Source organism: Chlamydotis macqueenii, chromosome 2, assembly GCF_036417535.1.
Source record: "Chlamydotis macqueenii isolate bChlMac1 chromosome 2, bChlMac1.mat, whole genome shotgun sequence".
Taxonomy (NCBI): Eukaryota; Metazoa; Chordata; class Aves; order Otidiformes; family Otididae; genus Chlamydotis; species Chlamydotis macqueenii.
The window spans coordinates 163,522,645-163,549,082 of record NC_141557.1 but is presented as its reverse complement, the minus strand read 5'-3'; the positions used below and the strand labels follow the sequence as shown (position 1 = coordinate 163,549,082).

General features: G+C 72.8%; 2 protein-coding genes across 2 annotated transcripts in view; one reads left to right on the top strand and one right to left on the bottom strand.

Annotated features, from left to right (window-relative positions):
- BOP1 (BOP1 ribosomal biogenesis factor) overlaps positions 1 to 26,438 on the bottom strand; it is a 62,294-nt gene that overhangs the window by 9,978 nt on the left and 25,878 nt on the right. The window lies entirely within an intron of this gene.
- SCX (scleraxis bHLH transcription factor) lies at positions 820 to 6,445 on the top strand. Its single transcript, XM_086741395.1, has 2 exons — positions 820 to 1,338; positions 6,364 to 6,445. The coding sequence occupies exons 1-2, from the start codon at positions 820 to 822 to the stop codon at positions 6,400 to 6,402; spliced, it is 558 nt and encodes a 185-aa protein (XP_086597521.1). The 3' UTR covers positions 6,403 to 6,445.

Sequence of the window (26,438 nt, the reverse complement as noted above, 5' to 3'; positions counted from 1 at the left end):
GATTCGCTCTGGGATCCGCTCTGGGATCTGCTCTGGTTGCCGGGAAGCGGAGGGAGCGCTCCCAGGGCTCTCCTGGCACGGACCGATCCCGAGCAGGACCCCGTCTCCCGGCCCGGCCCAGGCTGCGCGGGAATCCGGCAGCTCGCGGGGCGACGGGAGCCTTCCTCCCCGCTCAGCACCCAGGGTCCCGCGGGGACCTCCGGGAGCCCCCCGCGGACCCCGGCGGGGCGATGGGTGCCGAGCGTCCGGCCGCGCTCGGGGCCTGCGGTGCGGAGCCCCCGCCGAGCGCTCCCGCCCGGGCCACCCCCCCCGCACCCCCCGGCCCCCTCCCCGCCGGGCCCTGAAGGGTTAAGCCCCTCGGAGGCCGGAGGGTGAGCTCAGGTAGGCGTGAGCGCGGCTCCGGCTCCCAGAGCAGCCCGGGCCGGGGGAGGGGCCTGGCTGCCCCCCGTGCGCTATAAAACTCGGCGGCTGCGGGGCCGCGGCCGCGGGATGCACACGCGTGGGGCCGGGACGCGGGCGGCCGCCCCCGCCGGCAGCCCTTAGCCCCCGCTCCGCGGACGGCCCCGCCGGCAGCCCTTAGCCCCCGCTCCGCGGACGGCCCCGCCGGGGAGCCGCAGCCCGCGCCGCGCCAGCCCCCCCAGCCGGAGCCCCCGCGCAGGGCGAGGCGGGCCGGGGGTCCCGGGATCCCGGGAGCGGCGGCAGCAGCGGCGGTGGCAGCAGCAGCGGCAGCAGCGGCAGCAGCATGAGCGGCCGGAGCTGAGGCCGTCGGCAGCGGGAGGAGGTGGGCAGAGCGCGGCCGGTGCCCCCGCGCCCCCCGCCATGTCCTTCGCCATGCTGCGCTCGGCCCCCAGCCGCTACCTGTACCCCGAGATCAGCATGCTGTCGGAGGACGAGGAGAACGGCAGCGAGAGCTCGGGCTCCGAGGAGAAGCCGTACCACCTGGACGCCGACGCCTTCGGCATCAAGGCGGGCAAGCGGAGGAGCGGCAAGAAACCCAACCGGCTGAGCAGGGAGCCCCGGCAGCGTCACACGGCCAACGCGCGGGAGCGCGACCGCACCAACAGCGTCAACACCGCCTTCACCGCGCTCCGCACGCTCATCCCCACCGAGCCGGCCGACCGGAAGCTCTCCAAGATCGAGACCTTGAGACTGGCCTCCAGCTACATCTCCCACCTGGGGAACGTGCTGCTGGTGGGGGAGGCCTGCGGGGACGGGCAGCCCTGCCACACCACCCCCGCCTTCTACCACCACGCCGGCAGCAGCCCCCCGGCGCGCGACGCCGAGAACTCCCAGCCCAAACAGATCTGCACTTTCTGCCTCAGCAACCAGAGGAAGCTGGTAAGTGGCCGCGCGCGCCGTCCCCGCGGGCTCTGCGGCCGCAGGGGGCTGTGCCGCCGGACCCCCGGGCGTCTCCGGCCGCGGCTACGGCTCCGCCGCCGTCGCTCGGTGGGAGCCGAGGGGGAGACGGGGTGGCCGGGAGAGGCGGGAGCCGGAGGGCTCACCACATCCCGTCGGCGAGCACAAAATCCGGGCGCAGAAAATACGGCGCGTCCCTGCCCAGAGCGATCCGAACCTCGCCGGCGCAGAGGGGCAGGGGAAGGGGAAACCTCCGGGGGCGAGAAACCGACTTTAGGAGCCAGAAAGCAGAGGCGCGGGGAAAGCGGGAGTCTGGAAAGAGCCTGCGCGTCCCCTCCGGCGGAGCCCAGGCACCAAAGGCAGAGAGAGGCACCCCGGTTTGGGTGCGGGGCTGGCTCCCGGCGCCCCGCTGCCGGCTCCTGCGCCGGCTCCCCGGGCTGCTCCGTCCGCTGGGCGAGGGTCACGCCGGCACCGCGCACCCAGCCATGCGCCCGGGGTCCCGGGGAGCCGCGCCGGGAGAGGGACGGGGGAAGCCGAGGCCGACGCCGTGGCACGGAGGTGCCCCCCGAGCGCTCCAGAGAACGCCGGGCGCCAGCGGCTCTGCCCCGCCAGCGCTCGGCAAGCGCGGAGCCCGGCTTGGCAAAGGCCAGCGAGCGGCAGCCGCAATGTCCCGGCCAGCCCGGCGTCGCCCGCTCCTGGCGCCCGCACCCGCCAACGCCGGCCCGGGGCAGCGGTGGGGTGGGATACGTGGAGCAGGACGCCAGCCCGGCAGCCGGACTGGGGAAACCCCAGCTCCAGCAGCAGCTGCGCCGCGGCTCCGGCGCCGATTCCCCGAGTGCCACCGGCCGGGAGAGACGACGAGCGGCACGGCTCCCCGCAGACCTTCCCCGGCGGCGCAGGGAACGCAAACCCAGCCCGGGACGCCGCGCAGGGCGCGGTGACATGGCCCTTCCCCGGGCTGTGCTGCCGGCCGGGGCCGCTGCTGCCACGCGCACAGCGCCAGGGAGGGGCGGCTGCCAGGAGCCCCCAGCCGCGCTCGAGGGGGCTGCGCCCCGGGGGCTCCAAAGCGGCCGGGCTCCTCGCGGCGCGGCGGTGGTCTCTGGCGGGGCGGAGGTGAGGGGAGCGGAAGAGCCGAGGCCGCTGGATCCCGTCTAACCCCGAGGAGCGGCCCCGGAGAGCGAGAGGCCTTTGTTAGGATTCAGGGCTCATTAAGCGCGGAGCAGCGGCGGCGAAGCCAGGCAGGAGCGAACGCCGCCAGCTCGAGCGTTTCGGAGCAGGAAAACCCCAAACCCCGCTAATCCCGCTCGCACGTCCTCTCCACTTCACGGATCCGTCGGGAGCCTCCGCGGGATTGGCGCTGCTGAGGAGGGAGGACCGCGGGAGGACCGCGCGGGGCTCTTCCCGCTCCAAGCGCCCGTCCCGGCCGTGGCTCCGGGGAGCGCCGGCGTGAGCCCTGCCCGGTGGGCGACGGACGCAGCGCGCCGGCCGGAAAGCACCCTCGCGCTCCGGCCAACCGCCCGAGCCAGCGCCAGCCCAGTTCGGAAACAGAAGCTGCTGGTGGGGAAGCTCCTGCTGGGAAACTCCGACTTCCAGCGGCCGGCCTGTTGGGAAACCCGTCACAGCTCCGACGATCAAGCGCTCTCCCTCGCTTTTCCTGGTATCGCCGCTTTTCCATCAATTCCGATAAACTCCCATCACTCTTTCGCATCAATTCCGATAAATTCCCATCACCACTTCCCATCAATTCCGATAAATTCCCTCTGCCGCTTTTCCATCAATCCCGATAAACTCCCGTCACCACCTCCGCATGCATTCCCAGCGCCGGCTCCCGCGCCGGAGCAAACCCCGGACGCGCCGCTCCGTGCCAGGGCGCTCGGGAAGGATGCGCGGCGCGGGACCCCCGGGCCGAGACCGCCGCCTCCCTCCCGGCGCTCTCCCGGAGGAACGTCCCCACGGCCGGATCCGCGGCGGCTGCCGCGGGGGACCAGGCTCCGAGAAACGCCGGGCTGGGTCCCGGCCGGGCGCGGGACCGCAGGCGGGGCGTAAGCGGCGCGCCCGGGCCGCGCTCGCGGTTTGACGGGCAGCGAAGGGCCCGAGCGGCTGTGCTGTGAGTGAAGGGAGCACAGCAGCCCAGCGCTGATCCGCGCGGATCCCGGCAAACGGCCAGGAGGCGAAAGCAATCCCCTCCGGAGCCGCAGACGGAGCGCTGGGATCTCCCGGCCCTTCGCCGCAGGGCGGCCGGGCAGAGCTGCGTGGCCGCCGGCCCCTCCGGAGAAGCCAGCTCCACGCGGGATCGCTCCGGCAGGCGGTTCCTCGGTGACCCCGTCCCGTTTCCCCGTCCCACGCGGGAAGCGGGCAGAGCCACCTCCCCTCTCCAAGCGCACCCGCGCAGCTCGGCTCCGCGCTCGGCTCCGTCGGATCGAACACCAACCCCTGGCGCTGCCGGGCGCCCGGGCCCACCCGGCCCCCGCGGAAAGGTCGGCTTTTCCGACGCGTCTTCCGGCTCACGACGGCGTTCCGACCGAGGCGGCCTTGCGGTCCGCGATTCCCGCCGTCTCCGGCTTTCCGGGCTTTGCCAAGGAAAGGGAAACCTGCTGAGGGGAAGGGTTTGGGCCAGCATCTGCGGGACGCGTTTGCCCAGACGCACGCCGCGTGACTCAGCCTCGCCGTGCGCCCGGGCGTCCCCAGGCCGGATCCCAGGGACTTTCCCGGATCGGGATGAAACCACCGCCGTCTCCCCGGCACCATCCTCGCTCCAGTGACTCACGCGTGGGCGGCTGCCGCCCGCCGGACAACGGCCGGGCTCCGGAGGCCGCTCCGGCTCGCGCCGGCTCCCCCGGACCTCATCGCAGGTAAACATCGCGCACGGGGACGAGGCCCGGCTCGCTCCGCAGCCCGGGCAGAAGGAAGAGGGAAGCAGACGCCGCAGGCGGGACACGCAGCGCCGGCGGGGGAAGAACGGGACGCTTCTCCTCCAGCGACCGCATCGGCGACTGGGAACGGCACACGGCTCGGGGCGGCTCGCAGACGGCCCGCGCTGGAACGGCCGAAACGCCCACGTTCCAGCAGGGAACCGCCGTGCGCTGGCAGCGCCCCTGGAGCGCTCATCCCGCTGCTCTCGCCAGAGCCGAACGGCCGAGCAGCAAGCGGCCGCGGGGACGCGAGAGCGGGGTCACCGCGAGCAGGCAGCGAGGTGACGAGGGGCGAGCGTCCAGCGTCGGCCGCGTCGTCTTTTGTGGAAAGCGAAGGGGGAGGGGGCACGAGACCGCGCGGGAGCCGAGAGGCGTCGCGAGAGCGATGGCGGCTGAAACCCCCAGCCCGATTTGGGCCGCGTCCCAAGCCGCGGCACCCGACTGGGCCGGCAGCGCCGCGCCCAGCCCCGAGCCGGCGCAGAGCGAGAGGCCCGGAGCGTTTGCCGTGCGGCTGGGACGGGACGTCGGGAAGGGGCGCGGGGCCAGGAAGGGGAGCGGGGGGCAGCGGACCAGCACAGCGTTTCGTGGAGCGACGGACCAGCCGATCCCGTCACCCGCTGCGTGCTGCGCCCCTGCGTTTTCTCGCTGCGAAACCACCGGCAGCCGGCCCTCCTGCGGCGCGCAGCCCGCGCAGTGCCGCACAGCCCGCGGCCGAGGGCACGCGCAGGAGGGCTGAGCCGAGCCGCGCACTGGGAAAACCGGAACGCCGGGAAAGCCGCTCTCGCTCCACCGCTCCGCGTCCCCGTCGCCGTGCCCTCGCGGCCCTCCCGCCACCACCCCCGGCAGGGTCAGCGCGGCACGCGGGGACCGGAGTCGGGACGTGGCGGCGGGTTTGGCGCGAAAAGACCCCCGGTTTGGGCGAAGGGCGGCCCGGCGGCGGAGAGCGCTGGGCTGCGGGGACGGGGACGGCGCCGGGGAGCGGAGGGCGCCCCAAAAGCCGCTGCAAGCCCGGCGAGCGCAGCGCCTGCCCCCGCGGTACCTGCGCGACGCGCCGGCTGCGCAGCCCGGTAATTTACTGTTCTGCCGCGCTTAATGGCAGCGGAAAGGCAAGGTGATAGGGGAAAAAATATGAGGCGGGATTTTCCGAATCCCCATTTCCTCTCCAGACAGCACAAGAACTCCTGGGGCCCGAACATCTGGGAAATTTAATTTTCCCGTTTCTGGGCTGATCCCCCCTGCCCTCCCCTCCCCTCCCCTCCCCGGTAACAAAGGCAGAGCCAGAGCAGGGGCCGCACGTGCGGCGGGGGGAGGCTGCGCCGCGCGCGAGCCCCGTGGGCCGGCAGAGCGGGGGGAACAGCACCCAGCGCCCGGGTCCTGCGCCCAGCCCGGTGGAAGCCCGGGTGGCCAGGAGCACCACCAAACTGGAAATGAGACGGACCAGTTCTGCCGGGGCAGGGGCGGTGCTGCTGGCAACGGTGGGGCTACTGGTGGGGGTGCTGTTGAGTGGTGGTGCTGGTGGCGGTGGTTATGGTGCTGGTGGTGCTGGTGGTGCTGGTGGCAGTGGTTATGGTGCTGGTGGTGCTGGTGGCAGTGGTTATGGTGCTGGTGGCGGTGGTTATGGTGCTGGTGGTGCTGGTGGCAGTGGTTATGGTGCTGGTGGCAGTGGTTATGGTACTGGTGGTGCTGGTGGCAGTGGTTATGGTGCTGGTGGCGGTGGTTATGGTGCTGGTGGCGGTGGTTATGGTGCTGGTGGTGCTGGTGGCAGCAGTGGCAGTGGCGGCGGCGGTGGCGGCGGCGGAGGGGACCTATTCTGGCACGTGGGGCGCAAAGCCCGGCTCACCGCCGGGCCCTCACCGGGCCGGGAGGGCGCGGCAGCAGCGCGGGAAGGTTTCCCCCCAGTTACGCGTGGCGACCGGGCGGACGGGGACGGGTTCGCGCTCCTGAGGCCTCGGCAGCCGCCGCAGGACCCTGCTGCCGCGCGCCGGCACGGGGAGCGGCGAGGGGCCGCCGGGCCGGGGCCGGGGCCGGGGCCGGGGCGCCGGCAGAACTCCCAGGGCCGGGTGCGAGGTTTAACCGGGCCTTCTCCTCTCCGCAGAGCAAGGACCGGGACAGGAAGACGGCGATTCGCAGCTAGGCGCGCGCCGCCCGGGAGGGACAGCGAGGAGCGGGAGGAAGGACGGAGGAGCCACACACCCCCCACCACAGCACGGACGCTGCCGCCCGCGCCGCGGCGTCGCCCCGCAGCACCTCGCCCCGACCCGGACACGCGCCGCGGGGCGACCGCAGCCGGGAGGCGACGGCGGAGCGGGGCCCACGGGACTCTGCGGGCCCACGGGACTCTGCGGGCCCACGCGCGCGGCGGGGAGGAAGCGCTGGCTCTGCGCAGGGACGCTGGGGACGCTCCGCCGCCCCGCCAGCCCAAAAGGGGCAGGGGGCCGGCGCCCCAGGGCTCCTCCCAAAGGGGTCCCTGCCCCGGGCTCCGCGGGCGCCGCGCACGGCTGCTCCGGGGGTCCGGCCCGCCCCGGCCCAGGTCCGACTGGAGCAGCGCTGGCGAGAGCGCCGACGGAAAGGCTCCGCTCTCCCCGGCCCTGCCGGCTGTGAGGCGCTCCGTCCCCGAACTGCGGGTCCCGGGGCGCGGCGGCGGCGCAGCCTGATCAATACATGCTGGTGTTTCATGTCATTGATGCGGCAGAGCAACGCCTGAGCCATCTGCGCCATTAAATGCGAACGCGGGTCAGACTCACGGCAGCGGCGTCCTTCCTTCCGCAGCCCGCGGGGGTCCGGGCGCTCCGGGGACGGGGGACTGGGGGCCGGCGCCGACCCCCGGCGCCAGGCTGGACCCAGCTGAGGCCGGGCGAAAAGCCGGGGCCGGCGTTCCTCCAGGAGCTCGCGCCGGGATGTCGTGGGCCTCTGGCCGCGGGGCAGCGAAACGTTCCCGGTGGCACCAGAACGGCGCCTGGAAGGGTGGGGTCCCGGCGGGACACAGCCGCAAGAGGGAGGGAGGGAGCGGGGGGGGCCTGGCGCCGAAAGTGGGGGTTCCCCGGGGGGTGGCCAAGGACGCGCACCCAGCTCGGCCAGGACAGGGACACCGGGATGGGCCGAAGAGTGCCAGAGGGTTTGGGGGGGAGGGAGCGTTACAGCCCCCCCAGCCTCACCCCTGCCCGGAGCAGGGACATCTCCAGCCGGATCAGGTCGCTCACAGCCCCGGCCAACCTGGCCTGGGACGTTTCCAGGGATGGGGCACCCACCGCCTCGCTGGGCACCCTGGGCCAGTGCCCCACCACCCTCAGTGTAAAACGTTTCCTCCTGATATCCGATCTGAATCCACCTCCCTCTATTCCAAAACCACCACCCCAGTCCTGTCACTGCAGGCCCTGGTCAAAATCCCCTCCCCACCCTTCCCGCAGCCCCGCCGGGCACGGGGAGCCGCTCTCCGCTCTCCCGGAGCCTCCTCTCCGGAGCGCACAGCCCAGCTCCCAGCCTGGCCCGCAGCAGAGCTGCCCCAGCCCCCTCAGCGGCCGCGGGGCCTTCGTGACAGACGCTGCCCGGGGCCGGGCCGGCACGGACCCCGGAGGGACGCCGCTCGTCCCCGCTCTCCCCCGGACACGGAGCCCTCGGCCACCGCGCGCTGAGCGCGGCCGCCCCGCGATTCCTCGTCCCCCGAGCGCTCCGTCCGTCACAGCCCGTCCCTGCAGCGCGGGGAGAAGGGCGGCGCGCGGGACGGGTCAGACGCCTGCGCGGGTCCGGGCGGGATGTGGTGGGAAAGGGCTGGGGAAGGGCGACGGTGGTTCCCGGCACTGCGGCAGGGGAAGGAGGCCAGCGCCAGCCGGGACGCCGAGACGAGATGGGAAGAGGTGACAGAGGCGTCAGCCGCCGCCCCGAGTCCCTGGGGACCCCCACACTTGGCCCCCGGCTGCGCGTGGGACACGGCCTCTCGAAACGGGGAACCCCACGAGCCCAGAGAGCCCGCAACCGGGGAGCCGGGGCTGGCGCGCAGCAGCGGCGGGGACTCCCCAGCGATCACCGCCGGCCGGGGACGAAGCGCGAGGGCTGGGGGGGGTCTCGGCGGGGCTGGGGGCCACACTCCGCAGCGAGAGGGCAGCCCGGGCCTGGGGGGGCTCAGCACCGAGACGCCGTCGGGGCGGCCGGCCGCGACCGTCCACAGCTCCCCGGGACGGTTCCCCGGCCGCGCCGCGCAGCCCTCGGGCGCCGGGCTGGCAGCGGCAGCGCGTGCCGGGGGGGGGGTGGCCGTTCGCCTGGCGCCGGGCGGCGCAGAGGCCCCGAGCACGGGCCGCTGGTTTGACACGGGGGCATTTCGCTCGCGAGGAGCCCGGCGTGAGGACTCGGAAGGGCTCTGCTTCAGGGAGACGGAAACCTTCATGCTTTTAACTTCAGCACGCGCGGATTCCCAGCTGGAGAAAGGTTTGGAAAGGCTCCCTGCCTCCGGGGCAGGGCCCGAGGGCGTCCGCGCGCCGGGACGGGCACCGCTGACACGGAATCTGGAGGCGGCGGGGAGGGAAACTTCCACTCAGCCCAGTCCCTTCCAGTCCTGCAGCCGAGGTCGCAGCACTCAGCGCTTCAGCGATGCTTCACCGATTCCGAGGGACGCCGCCAGCTCGTCCCCACCCACGCCGAGCCCGCGGCGGTCACGCCGGGACAGGGACGGGTGCTCCAGCAAACAGAAACGCGGCGGGGAAACGCGCTTCGCCTTCGCCCGTGCCCGGCCGAGCAGCGCCGGCCATCCGCAGGCTCCCTGTGCCGCTGGAGCCGCCCGGCCGCCGCGAAGCCGCCGAGCCGCCGCTCGCGCGGGAGGCACCGGTTTCAGCGGCAGAAGGAGGAAGAGGAGGGCCTGAGGAGCGCCACGCGTTCCTTCGGCGGGCAGCGGCTCCGAGACGCTGCCACCAGGCCTCTTCCAGCCACGCGCTCCTCTCCCAGCTGCTCACCGCGGGGCTCTGCCGTCCCGCGCCGAGCGCCGCCGCCGCTCTGTCCGGCCGGAGCGGGGAAACGCTCCAGAGCTGGCCAGGCGGGGCTGCGGGAGACGCGGCTTTCCCTCCGGCTTCAGCGCTCCGCGCAGAGCCCAGCGCAGTGGGCCGTGTCCCGCGTCCAGCAGCCGGGTCCGTCCCCGGCGCCGCCGCCCTGCACGCGGGCACGCGCCGTGCTGCAAGAGGGGAAAGCTGCCGCGACCGGCAGGAAAGCGAGCCCGGCTCGGGAGGCTGCTTCTGCCGGGCTGCGGCCCCCTCCAGACCCGTCTGCTGCGGGACCGGCATCCCCGAGCCAGGGGCACCGCAGCTCTGCTCCAAATCCCTGCTTCGGCCCGGGGACGCGCCCCGGAGCGCGGCCCCCGACCCGCGGCCGTGATGCCGTAAGCCGCGGGAGCCAGGCCCGGCTCCCGCCAGAGGCAGAGGAAGGAGCGGAGGGCTCTGCGGCTGGCAGGCAGCCCCCGCGGTGCCACGCACCTGCGGTCGCCCGAGACGCTCCGAGGGAGCGCCCGCCTTCGCCGCGGGCCGGGACAGCCCGAACTGGGAGGGAAAGAAACAGCGCGGGCGATCCTGCAAGCGGGCGAGAGGTCTGACGGCTGGGAGACCCCTCTGCCGCCCAGGACGCAGGCGACAGTGTCCCACCGCGGGGCCGTCTCCCTCCACCTTCGCCACCGAAGCCAGCGCCGGCGGAGGGACGAGAGCCGGCACGGCGTGCCGAACCCAGCGGGAACGGGGCTCCCGCGCCGCGCTCCCTCCGGGCCATCCCCGCAGAGCTCCGGCACCTCGCGTTCCACGCAAGCGGCGCCCGGCGCACGCAGAGGCGACACCGCACGCCGACGTCTCCCACCGAGCCGCCCTGCCCCGCCTCGCGCGACCAGGAACGAACGGCGCCGCCGCCCCGGCAAAGCAAACCCCACCCGGCCCACGGCGCAGGCTGAGCCTTCGGCCCGCCACGGGCTTCGCGCCCCTCCAAACCGGCAGCCGGCGCGGCCGCGGGACGCCCCGGCACGAGAGGGGCGTTCTGCCCGCCACGGCCATCCCCCGCCGCTCCCCGCGCTCCTCCGAGCCGCCGGGATGTCCCAGCGGCGATCTCAAACCAACGTCTGCTCGGCGCCGAGCCGCGGGGACCGCGCCGCAGCCGGGCCCGACGCCGCAGCCGACCTTTGCAGAGGTTGAGCGCAACTCTGGGCAAGCGCCGAGCCGGCTGCACGGGGGTCCCGCAGGCAGCACCCGCCCGGGGCGGGAGGCCGGTGCGTGGCTGCTGCCGCTCCCCGTCGGGTCCGCACGCCTCCCCCACGCCTCCTCCGTCGCCCCGCGGCCACGCGCGCAGCTGCCGAGCGATGCAAACACCTGCATCGCTCCCCGGGCACCCCTGCCCCGCCTGACCCCCACCATCGTTCCCCGGGCACCCCTAATCCTCGCCTGACCCCCACCATCGCTCCCTGCGCACCCCTAATCCTCGCCTGACCCCCACCATCGCTCCCTGCGCACCCCTAATCCTCGCCTGACCCCCACCATCGCTCCCTGCGCACCCCTAATCCTCGCCTGACCCCAACATCGCTCCCTGCGCACCCCTAATCCTCGCCTGACCCCCACCATCGCTCCCTGCGCACCCCTAATCCTCGCCTGACCCCACCATCGCTCCCCGGGCACCCCTAATCCTCGCCTGACCCCACCATCGCTCCCCGGGCACCCCTGCCCCGCCTGACCCCAACATCACTGCCTGCGCACCCCTAATCCTCGCCTGACCCCCACCATCGCTCCCTGCGCACCCCTAATCCTCGCCTGACCCCACCATCGCTCCCCGGGCACCCCTAATCCTCGCCTGACCCCACCATCGCTCCCTGCGCACCCCTAATCCTCGCCTGACCCCACCATCGCTCCCTGCGCACCCCTAATCCTCGCCTGACCCCCACCATCGCTCCCTGCGCACCCCTAATCCTCGCCTGACCCCACCATCGCTCCCTGCGCACCCCTAATCCTCGCCTGACCCCACCATCGCTCCCTGCGCACCCCTAATCCTCGCCTGACCCCCACCATCGCTCCCTGCGCACCCCTAATCCTCGCCTGACCCCACCATCGCTCCCTGCACACCCCTAATCCTCGCCTGACCCCACCATCGCTCCCCGGGCACCCCTAATCCTCGCCTGACCCCACCATCGCTCCCTGCACACCCCTAATCCTCGCCTGACCCCCACCATCGCTCCCTGCACACCCCTAATCCTCGCCTGACCCCCACCATCGCTCCCTGCACACCCCTAATCCTCGCCTGACCCCCACCATCGCTCCCTGCACACCCCTAATCCTCGCCTGACCCCCACCATCGCTCCCTGCACACCCCTAATCCTCGCCTGACCCCACCATCGCTCCCTGCGCACCCCTAATCCTCGCCTGACCCCACCATCGCTCCCTGCGCACCCCTAATCCTCGCCTGACCCCACCATTGCTCCCCGGGCACCCCTAATCCTCGCCTGACCCCCACCATTGCTCCCTGCGCACCCCTAATCCTCGCCTGACCCCACCATCGCTCCCTGCGCACCCCTAATCCTCGCCTGACCCCCACCATCGCTCCCTGCACACCCCTAATCCTCGCCTGACCCCCACCATCGCTCCCTGCGCACCCCTAATCCTCGCCTGACCCCCACCATCGCTCCCTGCACACCCCTAATCCTCGCCTGACCCCCACCATCGCTCCCTGCGCACCCCTAATCCTCGCCTGACCCCCACCATCGCTCCCTGCACCCCTAATCCTCGCCTGACCCCACCATCGCTCCCTGCGCACCCCTAATCCTCGCCTGACCCCACCATTGCTCCCCGGGCACCCCTAATCCTCGCCTGACCCCCACCATTGCTCCCTGCGCACCCCTAATCCTCGCCTGACCCCACCATCGCTCCCTGCGCACCCCTAATCCTCGCCTGACCCCCACCATCGCTCCCTGCGCACCCCTAATCCTCGCCTGACCCCCACCATCGCTCCCTGCGCACCCCTAATCCTCGCCTGACCCCCACCATCGCTCCCTGCGCACCCCTAATCCTCGCCTGACCCCCACCATCGCTCCCCGGGCACCCCTAATCCTCGCCTGACCCCCACCATCGCTCCCCGGGCACCCCTAATCCTCGCCTGACCCCACCATCGCTCCCCGGGCACCCCTAATCCTCGCCTGACCCCACCATCGCTCCCTGCACACCCCTAATCCTCGCCTGACCCCACCATTGCTCCCCGGGCACCCCTAATCCTCGCCTGACCCCACCATCGCTCCCTGCGCACCCCTAATCCTCGCCTGACCCCACCATCGCTCCCTGCACACCCCTAATCCTCGCCTGACCCCACCATCGCTCCCCGGGCACCCCTAATCCTCGCCTGACCCCACCATCGCTCCCTGCGCACCCCTAATCCTCGCCTGACCCCCACCATCGCTCCCTGCGCACCCCTAATCCTCGCCTGACCCCACCATCGCTCCCCGGGCACCCCTAATCCTCGCCTGACCCCCACCATCGCTCCCTGCGCACCCCTAATCCTCGCCTGACCCCCACCATCGTTCCCTGCACCCCTAATCCTCGCCTGACCCCACCATTGCTCCCTGCGCACCCCTAATCCTCGCCTGACCCCCACCATTGCTCCCTGCGCACCCCTAATCCTCGCCTGACCCCACCATCGCTCCCCGGGCACCCCTAATCCTCGCCTGACCCCACCATCGCTCCCCGGGCACCCCTAATCCTCGCCTGACCCCACCATCGCTCCCTGCGCACCCCTAATCCTCGCCTGACCCCACCATCGCTCCCCGGGCACCCCTAATCCTCGCCTGACCCCACCATCGCTCCCCGAGCACCCCTAATCCTCGCCTGACCCCCACCATCGCTCCCTGGGCACCCCTAATCCTCGCCTGACCCCACCATCGCTCCCTGCGCACCCCTAATCCTCGCCTGACCCCCACCATCGCTCCCTGCACACCCCTAATCCTCGCCTGACCCCCACCATCGCTCCCTGCGCACCCCTAATCCTCGCCTGACCCCACCATCGCTCCCTGCGCACCCCTAATCCTCGCCTGACCCCACCATCGCTCCCTGCGCACCCCTAATCCTCGCCTGACCCCCACCATCGCTCCCTGCGCACCCCTAATCCTCTCCTGACCCCCACCATCGCTCCCCAGGCACCCCTAATCCTCGCCTGACCCCACCATCGCTCCCCGGGCACCCCTAATCCTCGCCTGACCCCACCATCGCTCCCCGGGCACCCCTAATCCTCGCCTGACCCCCACCATCGCTCCCTGCACACCCCTAATCCTCGCCTGACCCCACCATTGCTCCCCGGGCACCCCTAATCCTCGCCTGACCCCCACCATCGCTCCCCGGGCACCCCTAATCCTCGCCTGACCCCACCATCGCTCCCTGCACCCCTAATCCTCGCCTGACCCCACCATCGCTCCCTGCGCACCCCTAATCCTCGCCTGACCCCACCATCGCTCCCTGCACCCCTAATCCTCGCCTGACCCCCACCATCGCTCCCTGCGCACCCCTAATCCTCGCCTGACCCCCACCATCGCTCCCTGGGCACCCCTAATCCTCGCCTTACCCCACCATCGCTCCCTGGGCACCCCTAATCCTCGCCTGACCCCCACCATCGCTCCCTGTGCACCCCTAATCCTCGCCTGACCCCCACCATCGCTCCCTGCACACCCCTAATCCTCGCCTGACCCCACCATCGCTCCCTGCGCACCCCTAATCCTCGCCTGACCCCCAACATCGCTCCCCGGGCACCCCTAATCCTCTCCTGACCCCCACCATCGCTCCCTGCACACCCCTAATCCTCGCCTGACCCCCACCATCGCTCCCTGGGCACCCCTAATCCTCGCCTGACCCCACCATCGCTCCCTGCGCACCCCTAATCCTCGCCTGACCCCCACCATCGCTCCCTGCACACCCCTAATCCTCGCCTGACCCCCACCATCGCTCCCTGCGCACCCCTAATCCTCGCCTGACCCCACCATCGCTCCCCGGGCACCCCTAATCCTCGCCTGACCCCCAACATCGCTCCCCGGGCACCCCTAATCCTCGCCTGACCCCCACCATCGCTCCCTGCGCACCCCTAATCCTCGCCTGACCCCACCATCGCTCCCCGGGCACCCCCACCCCTCTCCTGCTCCCCACCATCGCTCCCTGCACCCCTGCCCCTCTCTGACCCCCACCATCGCTCCCCGGGCACCCCTAATCCTCGCCTGACCCCCAACATCGCTCCCTGCGCACCCCTAATCCTCGCCTGACCCCCACCATCGCTCCCCGGGCACCCCTAATCCTCGCCTGACCCCACCATCGCTCCCTGCGCACCCCTAATCCTCGCCTGACCCCACCATCGCTCCCCGGGCACCCCTAATCCTCGCCTGACCCCACCATCGCTCCCTGCACACCCCTAATCCTCGCCTGACCCCCACCATCGCTCCCTGCACCCCTGCCCCTCTCTGACCCCCACCATCGCTCCGCGGGCACCCCCACCCCTCTCCAGCCCCCCAACTGGGGACCAGCCGGGCTGGAGCCGCCGCGGGATGGGGACGCCACGACCGCTCGGGGCAGCCCGCGCCAGCGGGACAGGAAAGGCGGGGGTGGAGCGTCCCTTCGGGGGCTCTTCCCAAAGGGTCCCGTACCGGGAGGGACCCCGGCCCACGGCCTGCAGCGGCAGCACGGGGGGTCACTGCAAACTGGAAGAGCGCAGATCCAGGCTGGACATGGGCAGGAAGCGCCCCACGCCGAGGGCGGCGGGGCACTGCGCGGGGCGCCCAGGGAGGCGGTGGGCGCCCCGTCCCGGTTTGGGCGGGGATCAGTCCATTTTCCGCTCGGTAGCCGCCGTGTTTCGGATTTTGTGCGTGCGGAACGCTGCCAGACGCGCTGCCGGTACGAGTGAACGAGACCGGCGCCGCCGCCCGGCTTCCCCGCCGTCGCTACGGTGCGGCTGCGGGGCTGCCAGGGGCCCAGCCGCAGCAACCGCCCCGAGCCGGCCAAAGCCGGCGTGCCCCGCCGCCGACGGCGCGCTCCGTACGCGAGCGGGGGCTGCCCGCGGGAGGGGGCACCCCGCTCTCCTCCCACCTCCCCCTCCCCCTCGCCCCCTCTCCCACGCTGGCTCCTCTCGCTCCTTCGCCGGCCGCCCGGTGTCGTTTCCCTGCTCGCTGCTCGGGACAGGCGGTGCGGTCACCGGGACAGCGGGCGCTGCTCATTTTGTGTGTTTCAGTGCCCCCACCTTCTGTCATTATTGCCGTTTCCCTCGCTATTCCAGTAAACCGCCTTCATCTCCACCCACGAGTTCTCCTTTCTTCCCAGTTCTCTCCCCCGTCCCGCTGGGGAGGGGGAGTGTGAGCGAGCAGCCGCGTGGTGCCCAGGGCTGAGCCACCACAGTCGGCCGGGGCTCTGAGCAACCTGATCCGGCTGGAGATGTCCCTGCTCCGGGCAGGGGGGGCTTTAAAGGTCCCTTCCCACCCAAACCCTCTGGGATTCTGTGGGGCCCGGGGGGACCCGGACCTTCCCTGGGCCCCCGTCCGTCCCCGCTCCGCACCCCAGCGAGGAGAGGGAAGCGTCGCTGCGGACTCGCCGGCCGCCGGGATCTTCTCCTTGCACTCACTCGGCTTATGAGCACTCAGCCCTCGTAGCGAAATCACAGTGAAACGAGGAAAAAAGCAAAGGAGAGCGCAAACGCGCCCACCCGCGCGCCCCCCCGGGCACAGCGGGCCCCAGCCCGGCCCCGGGACCAGTTTCCCCAGTTATTCCGCCCGGCAGCAGGGCTCCGGGGAGCTCGGCAGGCAGGAAGGCAGCGGCGTAGTTCTGAGGGAAATTCCCAAAGCCAGGCCGCTCCGGGCTGAGCAGCGGGCTGCAGCGAGCCGGGGGGAGCGGAGCGAAAACCATCGCCGCGGCAGGGTCAGCCCCAGAGTAACCCAATCCCAGATTTCCTCCGCGTAATCCTGCAGGAACCCGCGGCTGGCTGGGGGAGGGAGCCGTGCCCGCCGCTCTGGCGGGGCCCGCGCTGCGTTCCCGCGTCCCCAGCGCTGTCGGGGCCGGGCACGGGCCGGGGGTCTCCCGCGCCGTCAGCCCCGCCGCCAAACGGCCCCGTCCCACCCCGCCCCGCCGGCGGCTCCGCCGGTTTGCGGCTCAAAGTCGGGCTCCGGCCTCGCACCGAGCGAGGGGGCCGCGCCGGGAACGTCCCGCGCCTCGCCTGCCGCCGTCCCTCGGACACCCGCCTCTCCGCGGCCGCGGGCGGAGCGGGATTTTCGGGTTATTTCCCTGCCGCCCCTTCCCAGCGCCTTGGCCGAAGCCGCTCCGACGTCCCGCCGCGGGCGAGGCCGGCTGCCGGGGCAACGGCGAGGCGGGGAGGGCCAGGGGGGTCCGGCCCCCAGGCAGGACCCTTCCCCACTTTGGGAGAGGCTCGGCCACCGCCCTCGCGCCCGACGGTGCAGCTCCGCGTCCCCGGGGCTGACGCATGCCCGTCACTCGCCACGCAGAGCGATGCAACCCCGCCGAGTCCCCCGGCGCGGGCGAGCGGGGCTGCCCCCCAAAACCCCCCCTCGCCAGGGTGCGGGCGCCCCGGGGCCCGGAGCAGCTTTTGGGATGCGGGGCAGCCAGGGCTGGGAGGGGGCAAAGCCACCGTGAGCCAGGGCAGCACCCAAAAGGCGTCGGCGCAGCAGCACCCTGCTCCGGGACGCGCCCGTCGCGCCCGTCGCGCCCGCGCCCTGCCATCCGGGGACGGGAGCCGGAGCGCCGGCGCTCAGCCGGGACGCTGCCCTCCCGCGCCCGGCCTCGCCGAAGAGCCGTGCACCCGACGCGCACGGCGTGGGGCGCGACGCGCTGGGAACCCGCCGCGGAGGACGGCGGCGGCCCCCGCCGCCGGCCCTCGGAGGGGTCCCGGGCCGGGGCCAGCCCCCCCGCGCGCGCGTCCCCGTCCCGTCCCGGGGAGAACGAGCTGCCGCGCTCCCCACTCGATCCATCACGCGCTGCGCCCCGCCTGCGTCCCCGCTTAGCACCTGCGCGGCTGCCAGGAAACACGTGCGACCCCGCCGCCGCGCCTCCGCAGCCCCTTTCTTCTCTGATTTACTCGCTGTGAGGGGCTTTTTGGGTTTTATTGATTTTTTCCCCTCGCCCGCCCTCCCGGCCGAACGCTCGCCAGCTGGGACCCGGCAGCCCCCGCTCCCCGCGGCGGGGGCAGGTGCCGCCCCGCAGCCCCCGCGTCGCGGCCGGGACCCCCTCGCTCCCCGCCGCCCCCCGGCCGAGCTCGGTCGCCCGGCCGCGGCGGCGGCCCCCCGGTCAGTCCCGCTGCTCGCCCCCCTCGCCGCCGCCCCCTCCCCGCGCAGCGCAGCTGCGAGGGCGCAGATGGGAAGTGCAGGTACGCGCTGGCCCCCCGCCCGCCTCCCCTGTGTCTGTCTGGTGAAAGAGGAAGCCGGTCCACCTCTGGAATCCTTCACTCTCTCCTCGTTCCCGCTCTCCCCGCGTCTCCCCCGGGAGCGGGGGGTCAGCCTCGCTCTTTTTTCCCCCCTCGCCCCGATCAGATTACAATGCGCGCAGTGTTCGCTCCAAATCCCCCGCCGCGCGTTAATTCTGCTCCTCTGTCTCCGACTACCAAACCGCTTTCCTGTGCCTCCTGTCTTCCCGTTCCTCCTCCGCTATTTTTTATCTCTGACAAATCGAGCGCGGCAGCTCCCACCGCAGCCAGCGGGACGGGGAAGGGGCTGCGGGAGCAGCCGGGAGGAGGGCGGGCGGGCGAGCGGGGGGCCGGGAGCCAGCGCCGGGCGGCTCCAGCGCCAAATCCCAGTCCCTTCCAGTGCCCAATCCCAGTCCCTTCCAGTGCCCAAGCGGGATTTCCCGAGGAGAAGAGCTCGCCTGAGGCGGCCGCCCCCTCGGCGACGCAGCGTGCCCCCCGCCTCAGTTTCCCCGCAGCAGGGAGGCCGGCTTTCCCCGGGGGGGCCGGGGAGGGGACGCGTGCCCGGGGAGCGCGAGCCCGCGCTGCCGCCCCCCGTTTGCCTCCAGAACCTCGGCTCCCGCCCAGAAGCCGAGCTGGGACGCGACGCAGGGCACGGGGCAGTGCGACGCGGCCAAATCTGCGACCCCCGGCCCGCACGGGGCGCGTGGGGGCAGCGAGGGCCGCGCCGGGCTACAGCCCGCGCTGGGGGGTCCCTGCCCAGGGAGGAGGCGCGTGTAGGAATGGTTTTAAACTGGGAGAGCGGAGATTCAGACTGGACGTGAGGAAATCCGTGACAGAGGGCGGTGGAGCTCTGGCCCAGGTTGCCCAGCGAGGCGGTGGGTGCCCCATCCCTGGAAACATCCCAGGCCAGGCTGGCCGGGGCTCTGAGCGACCTGATCCGGCTGGAGATGTCCCTGCTCCGGGCAGGGGGCTGGGCTGGGGGGGCTTAGCGCTCCCTCCCCGCCAAATCCCCCCCGCAACTGTGTGTGCCACCCGCAGCCCCCCGCGGCACCCGCCGGCCGGCCCCGGCGCAGAGCGAGCTGGAGCGCGGCGGGCAACGCGCTGGGATCCCCCGCGCCGGGGGGGAAACGCCGGCTGGCTGCCCCCGCGCCGTGCCCTCCCCCGCCGCGGCGCTCCCTGATTTACGGCGGGGGGCTTCCTCCCGCCCGGCTGCGCACCTGGACGCGGCCCCCGGCTCCGCGGAGCTGGGGAGGGGCGGGGGGGCGCGCCTCCGGGCAGCAGCCTGAGCGCCAGAAGCCACGATTTTCACCGCGAGGGTGGGCAGGCTGTGGCTGGCGCAGAGCCTCCGTCCTCGGAGAGATCCAGAACCCGCCCGGACGCAGGCTGCACAGAGGCCCCGCCCGAGCCGGGGGTCAGAGCGGCAGCCCCTCTCCGGCCCCGGCCGTTTGGGGTCCGGCGGCGAGACCCCTCTCCTCCCCAAGGATGGCAAGCCCAGGCCCTGAGCGGTCTCGATGGTAATCATTAGGTTTCAGAGTGAACGTGGGCTCAGGTGACAACGGCTGGCAGCCTGAGTGGCGGCAACTCCCCGAGTACAAACCCCCTGACCCAGCCAAAACGCCGCCCGAGCCGGGGCAGATCCTCGTCGGGGCTCCCCCCACGCCCCCCGAGCCCCTCCGCGGCCGCTGCGTCGGAAGCGTTTTGGGACGCGCCGGCGGGGAAGTCCCCCAACTCCCCAGCTCGACCCAGAGCACGCGCCGGATCAGCTCTGCCGGCGCGTCACCGGCGCCCGCGGCCCCGCGCACGCCGCCGGCCCGGGAGCGAACCCCGCCGCGGCCTCGGGGAGCGGGGCGGCCACGGCCACCGCACCGGCACCGGCACCGGCACCGGCACGGGCCCGTGCTCGCGCCTCGGCCAGCAGCGGCCGCGCGTGGGGGCCGGCCTCCCCCTCGCCCCCCACCTCCCCTCTTTCCGTGCTGATTTACTGCCCGCAGAAAAAGTTTCCCCTCTCCGCATCCAAGATTCCTTGCGTTTTGGCTCCCGCTCCCGCAAAGCCGGATCAACTGTTAATTTTGGCAAAGCCCCCTCCTGCGCCCTGCCCGCGCTCGGACTTTTCCATTCTCCACACCTCGGGAGCCGCTGCCGGGGGGGGCGCGGGCATCCCCCCCTTCCTGGGCGCCCTGCCCTCGCGGCACGAACCGGGCAGCGGGGGGACGCGCTGCCGCCGCCGGCCCGGAGAGAAACCCGCGGCCCCCCGCTCCGCACCCTGCGCCGGGCTGGGGTTCGCCGGCAGGATACCGGTGGAGCTCAGGACAGGTCCGGCCCAGCGACGCGGTCTCCTGCGGCCCGGCAGGAGCGCGGCTCGGCCCCGCCGTCGGGCAGCGGCGGCCACGGAGACCCACCAGCAGAAAGCGGGGGAAGAGAAACCGCAGGGAGCGGCCGCTCGCAGGGAACCCGCGCGGAGGCCAAGGCGCGCGCCGCCCCGCGGACACGTCCCGCGTCCCGCGCCGCGAGGCGCCGAGGGCCACGGAAGCCCTGGAGGTGCAGCCCCGTCCCTCGCCGGGACGCCCAAACCTGGCGCTGGCCCGCGAGCCGCCGCCCGTCCCCGCGGGCTACGCGCGGCCTCCCCACGCGGCCGCCCGCGCCTCGCTGCTGCGCAGAGCAGGCCCGGCTCGATAAAGGCTACGAGACGTAAAGGCAGAGCGCAGGCCCTGCGCCAGGGGGGTGGGCCGGGGGGGACGGGGCGCTCCGGGCAGCGCGGCCCCCCAGGCACGCGCGTGGCCCCGGGGAGCGGCGGTCCGCTGTGTGCGCGAGCTCAGCGCCGTCCCCGCCGTCGCTCGGCCAGGTTTCCCGGGGAGGAGGGCGGCGGGCCGGCGCGGGCGGCCCCGCGCCGCAGCTGGTTCCCATCGCGCCCGGCTCCCCCCCCGGCCCCCGCTCCCGCCAGCTGGGAGCGCAGCACGGCGCAGATGAAAGCGCAGCGCTCGCTGCGGGTCGCGGGCGGCGGGGCGAACGCACCTGCGCCCCCCGGCTCCCCCTCCTCGCCCCGGCGCCGCTCCAGGGACCTGCCAGGAGGAAAGAGCGGGGGCTTCCATGTCACCGCTCCTCCCGCGCAGGAAAGCACGGCCCCGGCCCCAGCGGCGATTAAAGAGAGATTTCCGCCGCGCGGCGGGAGGCACCGCAGCCCGGCCCAGAGCGGCGGCAGCGGCGGCGGCGGGGACACGCGCTCGGGGCGGATTGCCCCGTACAGGCCCAGCCACGCAGCGGACGGGGCCAAGGCCACGGACGTCTGACCCACGCCGCCTTCGCAGGCTGCTCACGGCGCCCGTCGGCCCGCGGGGGGCTCTGCCCTCGCCCCCCAAACCGCGCGGTGGCTGATGGCGGGGGTTGGTGTCGCCCGCAGCCAGCGCAAGCACGCGGCACGACAGCGCCAGGGGTGGGCGCCCAGCAGCTCCGCGGTCGCGGCGTCGCGGTTGCCTCCGGGCTGCAAAGCGCAAGCGCAGGAGAACCTCGGGGAGACAGAGAGCCCCAGCGATCCCAGTCCCTGACGCGCGCTGGAACCCACCACGGAGCCATCCCAGTCCCTGACGCGCGCTGGAACCCACCACGGAGCCATCCCAGTCCCTGACGCGCGCTGGAACCCACCACGGAGCCATCCCAGTCCCTGACGCGCGCTGGAACCCACCACGGAGCCATCCCGGTCCCTGACGCGCACTGGAACCCACCACGGAGCCATCCCGGTCCCTGACGTGCGCTGGAACCCACCACAGAGCCATCCCAGTCCCTGACGCGCACTGGAACCCACCACGGAGCCATCCCAGTCCCTGACGCGCGCTGGAACCCACCACGGAGCCATCCCAGTCCCTGACACACACTGGAACCCACCACGGAGCCATCCCAGTCCCTGACACGCGCTGGAACCCACCACGGAGCCATCCCAGTCCCTGACACACACTGGAACCCACCACGGAGCCATCCCAGTCCCTGACACACACTGGAACCCACCACGGAGCCATCCCGGTCCCTGACGTGCGCTGGAACCCACCACAGAGCCATCCCAGTCCCTGACGCGCACTGGAACCCACCACGGAGCCATCCCAGTCCCTGACACGCACTGGAACCCACCACGGAGCCATCCCAGTCCCTGACGCGCGCTGGAACCCACCACGGAGCCATCCCAGTCCCTGACACACACTGGAACCCACCACGGAGCCATCCCAGTCCCTGACGCGCGCTGGAACCCACCACGGAGCCATCCCAGTCCCTGACGCGCACTGGAACCCACCACGGAGCCATCCCAGTCCCTGACGCGCGCTGGAACCCACCACGGAGCCATCCCAGTCCCTGACGCGCGCTGGAACCCACCACGGAGCCATCCCAGTCCCTGACGCGCGCTGGAACCCACCACGGAGCCATCCCAGTCCCTGACGCGCACTGGAACCCACCACGGAGCCATCCCAGTCCCTGACGCGCGCTGGAACCCACCACGGAGCCATCCCAGTCCCTGACACACACTGGAACCCACCACGGAGCCATCCCAGTCCCTGACACGCACTGGAACCCACCACGGAGCCATCCCAGTCCCTGACGCGCGCTGGAACCCACCACGGAGCCATCCCAGTCCCTGACGCGCGCTGGAACCCACCACGGAGCCATCCCAGTCCCTGACACGCACTGGAACCCACCACGGAGCCATCCCAGTCCCTGACGCGCGCTGGAACCCACCACGGAGCCATCCCAGTCCCTGACACGCACTGGAACCCACCACGGAGCCATCCCAGTCCCTGACACGCACTGGAACCCACCACGGAGCCATCCCAGTCCCTGACGTGCGCTGGAACCCACCACGGAGCCATCCCAGTCCCTGACACGCACTGGAACCCACCACGGAGCCATCCCAGTCCCTGACGCGCACTGGAACCCACCACGGAGCCATCCCAGTCCCTGACACACACTGGAACCCACCACGGAGCCATCCCAGTCCCTGACACGCACTGGAACCCACCACGGAGCCATCCCAGTCCCTGACGCGCGCTGGAACCCACCACGGAGCCATCCCAGTCCCTGACACACACTGGAACCCACCACGGAGCCATCCCAGTCCCTGACACGCGCTGGAACCCACCACGGAGCCATCCCAGTCCCTGACACACACTGGAACCCACCACGGAGCCATCCCAGTCCCTGACACACACTGGAACCCACCACGGAGCCATCCCAGTCCCTGACACACACTGGAACCCACCACGGAGCCATCCCAGTCCCTGACACGCACTGGAACCCACCACGGAGCCATCCCAGTCCCTGACACACACTGGAACCCACCACGGAGCCATCCCAGTCCCTGACACACACTGGAACCCACCACGGAGCCATCCCAGTCCCTGACACGCACTGGAACCCACCACGGAGCCATCCCAGTCCCTGACACACACTGGAACCCACCACGGAGCCATCCCAGTCCCTGACACGCGCTGGAACCCACCACGGAGCCATCCCAGTCCCTGACACGCACTGGAGCCCACCACGGAGCCATCCCAGTCCCTGACACACACTGGAGCCCACCACGGAGCCATCCCGGTCCCTGCCCACCACGCGTGCACCATGACCACACCTCCGCGCCCCCGTCCCCGCGCAGGGGCTGCCGTCCCCCGCCCTCAGCCGCCAAGGAAAAGCAGGACGGGTTCCAACGACGCCCGGGCGGAAGGCAGCTCCTCCGACGGCAGCTCCGGCGCGTCTGCTCCCGCTGCGGCCGGAGCTGGGACCCCCGCGCAGCCCCTCGCGGACTCAGGCCGCCACGTCCGCCGCGCCTCGCTCGCGCGGAACAGGGAAGCCCGGCCTGGCAGGAAAACCTGACGCCGGGAGAGGAAAGAAACGGGACGAGGTCGCGCGGGGGCAGGCGAAGGAAAAGGGGTTCGGGGCCGGTTCGCTCCCCAGGAGCCGGCGGGAGGCGCCGGGACCCCCAGCCCCGCGCGGGGCGGCGGGCGGCGCGCCGAGGAGCCGCGGCCGCGGAGGTTTCCAGGACGTGGTGCCGTCGATGGGGAGAGGCGCTTCCCGAAACAAAGGGGCATGGCTGCGCGTTCGGGAAACAGCAGAAAGGGCCCCGCTGCCGAGCGCCGGCTGCGAGCGAGCGGCGCGGCTGGGGGGACGCTCCGGGAGCGGGGGGCCGAGGCCGAGCCCTCTGGCAGCCGGCGGGCCGGTAGCCGGCAGAAGCCACGAGCGGCGCTTGGCCGCGGAGCAAACGGCTCCCGGCCGCACAGACAGGCGCTCGGCGGCGGCTGCGCGCGCTCTAGGGTTACAGCGTGGGCCGAGGCGAGCGCGGGACGAGGCAGTCGACGCTTCCGATCGCGCCGGGGTCCCGGTGGCGCGGCTGCTGCGGGGGCCGGAGCGCGGGCGGCTCGGCTCGCGGACGCCCGGAGCCCCGGCGCTTTGCCCCGGCCGGGCCCCGCGTTCCTGACGGGGAAGGGCCATCCCCGGGGGCGCAGGAGCCTCCGCAGAGCCGCGCGTGCGGGAGCCTGCGCCCTCCCGAGCAGGCAGAGCCCCTTCTCCACGGGGAGACCCCTCCCCGACCCCCGTGACCACCCGGAGATCGCCGGCCGTGTCCCCGGGCCGGCCGCAGGAACAGCTACGCCGGCCGGCCCCACTGTCCCCCGCGCCCAGCCCATCCCCAGGCAAAGCTCCCTCAGGAGCTCCTCTCGCTCGCCGCGCTGCCGGGGAGGGACGGGAGGCGTCCGCGAGCGCCCGACGGCAGCTCTGCCCCGCGCTGAGCGCCTTCCCACGCGGACCGGCCTGCTCGCAGCGTTGCGTTAGGGCGGAGGGGACCTCCGGACGTCAGCCCGGCCGACCCCGGGATGAGGCTGGGTCACCGGAGCCGGTCATCCAGGACCACGTCCAGAACATCCGCACGGACGGCGAGGCCGCCAGCTCCACGGGCAGCCTGGGCCAGGGCCCCGCCACCCTCAGCGAGAAACATTTCCTCCTGCGTCCCTTCTAAACCTCCCCTCCTCCGGTTTAAAGCCACCACCCCAGTCCTGTCCCACCAGGCCCTGGTCAAAATCCCCTCCCCACCCTTCCCGCAGCCCCGCCGGGCACGGGGAGCCGCTCTCCGCTCTCCCGGAGCCTCCTCTCCGGAGCGCACAGCCCAGCTCCCAGCCTGGCCCGCAGCAGAGCTGCCCCAGCCCCCTCAGCGGCCGCGGGGCCTCCTCCGGACCTGGCCCGCAGCCTGGTCGAACCCCACGAGGTTGGCACGGGCCTGGCCGGGATGGCTCCCTCCCCTCCCGCGTGTCGGCCGCACCACACGAGCCGCTCCGGTCCCTCCAGCATCTCGCTGGCCCGGTGCTGGGCTCGCTCCGGGCCGTCCGCGCCTCTCGCACCGGGGAGCTGAGCGCTGCACGCCGGCCCTCAGGCGCCTCCGCTCGAGGACAAACCTGCTCGAACGCGGGGGAGACCGTCCCAGCCCGGCGCCGACGCAGGGCTCCCGGTGCAGCCACGGCCACGGCCACGCCGAGCAGAGCAGAGGCTGCGCGGGCGCCGCAGCTCCAACCCCGCGGGGACGGTGCCCGCCGCCGCCCTGCGCAGCCCCTTCCAGCGCGGGGGAACCCCCTGGGGGGAGGAATTCTCCCCAAATCCGATCAAACCTCCCCCGGCGCAACCTGAGACCATTTCCTCTTGCCCACCGCTCGTCACTGGGGAGCAGAGACCAGTTTCTCCAGACCGGCCAACGCCAGTTCCCCAGCCGCTCCTCGCCGCGCTCGCGCCCCGGACCCCTCGCCAGCCGCGCCCCCCTTCTCCGGCCGCGCTCCAGCCCCTCGGCGCCCTTCCTGCCGCGAGGGGCCCAAACCGACCCCGGACCGGAGGCGCAGCACGCGCTGTCCCGCACCACGCTCCCGAGCCACCTCCCGCGGGGTCTCTCGGGAAGCCCACCCTCCGCTGCGCCCAGCCGCCACGCAGGCGACAGGGACACGCGCAGACCCTCACAGGGAACCAAAATTTCACCCGACCTCTCCCCGAAGCCAGCGCAAGGGCCGGGCGGCGACGCCGGCGGGCTGCCGCCACCCGCACCCGCCGCCCTGCCCCGCGCGGGCGCCGCTGCCCCGCCGCAGGAGGGAGCAGGCTCGTTTGGACAGACGCGTCTGCGCTGGCGGCGGCAGGTCCGCGCGCCGTCTTCCAGAGCTTTGCAAACGGGCTGCTTGTTTTGTTCCAGAGCTTTTCCAGGAATCGGAGTTAAGTCGAGCGGTGTTTTTTTGGACAAGCTGTGCTACTGGATAGTGAGGAGATGAAAATAAAATCACGTTAAAAACCAGCGCGGCCGGTCTGCGGGGGGACCGCGCGCGAGCGGAGGGAGGGAGCGGCCGCAGGGCTGCAAGGCCAGGGCCGGCCGCCGCTGTGCTGTCCCCAGCCTGGAGCCGACGGCGCCCCGAGGCCACGGGCGAGCAACACCTGCTCCCGAAAACGGCCCGAGAGGAGGGATCCGCACCTTTCCGGCGACGGGAAAGACTCCGCACTGCACGCCCTGCCCGCCGCTCTCCTGCCTCCTCCCCAGAGAGGGCGCGGGATCCACGGACCGGCCGGGCTTTGAGCGAGGGCGCGGGATCCACGGACCGGCCGGGCTTTGAGCGAGGGCGCGGGATCCACGGACCGGCCGGGCTTTGAGCGAGGGCGCGGGATCCACGGACTGGCCGGGCTTTGAGCGAGGGCTCGGGATCCACGGACTGGCTGGGCTGGGCTTTGAGCGAGGGCGCGGGATCCACGGACTGGCTGGGCCGGGCTTTGAGCGAGGGCGCGGGATCCACGGACCGGCCG

Excerpts from the sequence above, each read along its gene's own strand:
- SCX (XM_086741395.1), top strand. The coding sequence starts at position 820 with ATGTCCTTCGCCATGCTGCGCTCGGCCCCCAGCCGCTACCTGTACCCC. Across the intron at positions 1,339-6,363 it reads TCAGCAACCAGAGGAAGCTG|AGCAAGGACCGGGACAGGAA; the intron begins GTAAGTGGCCGC and ends TCCTCTCCGCAG.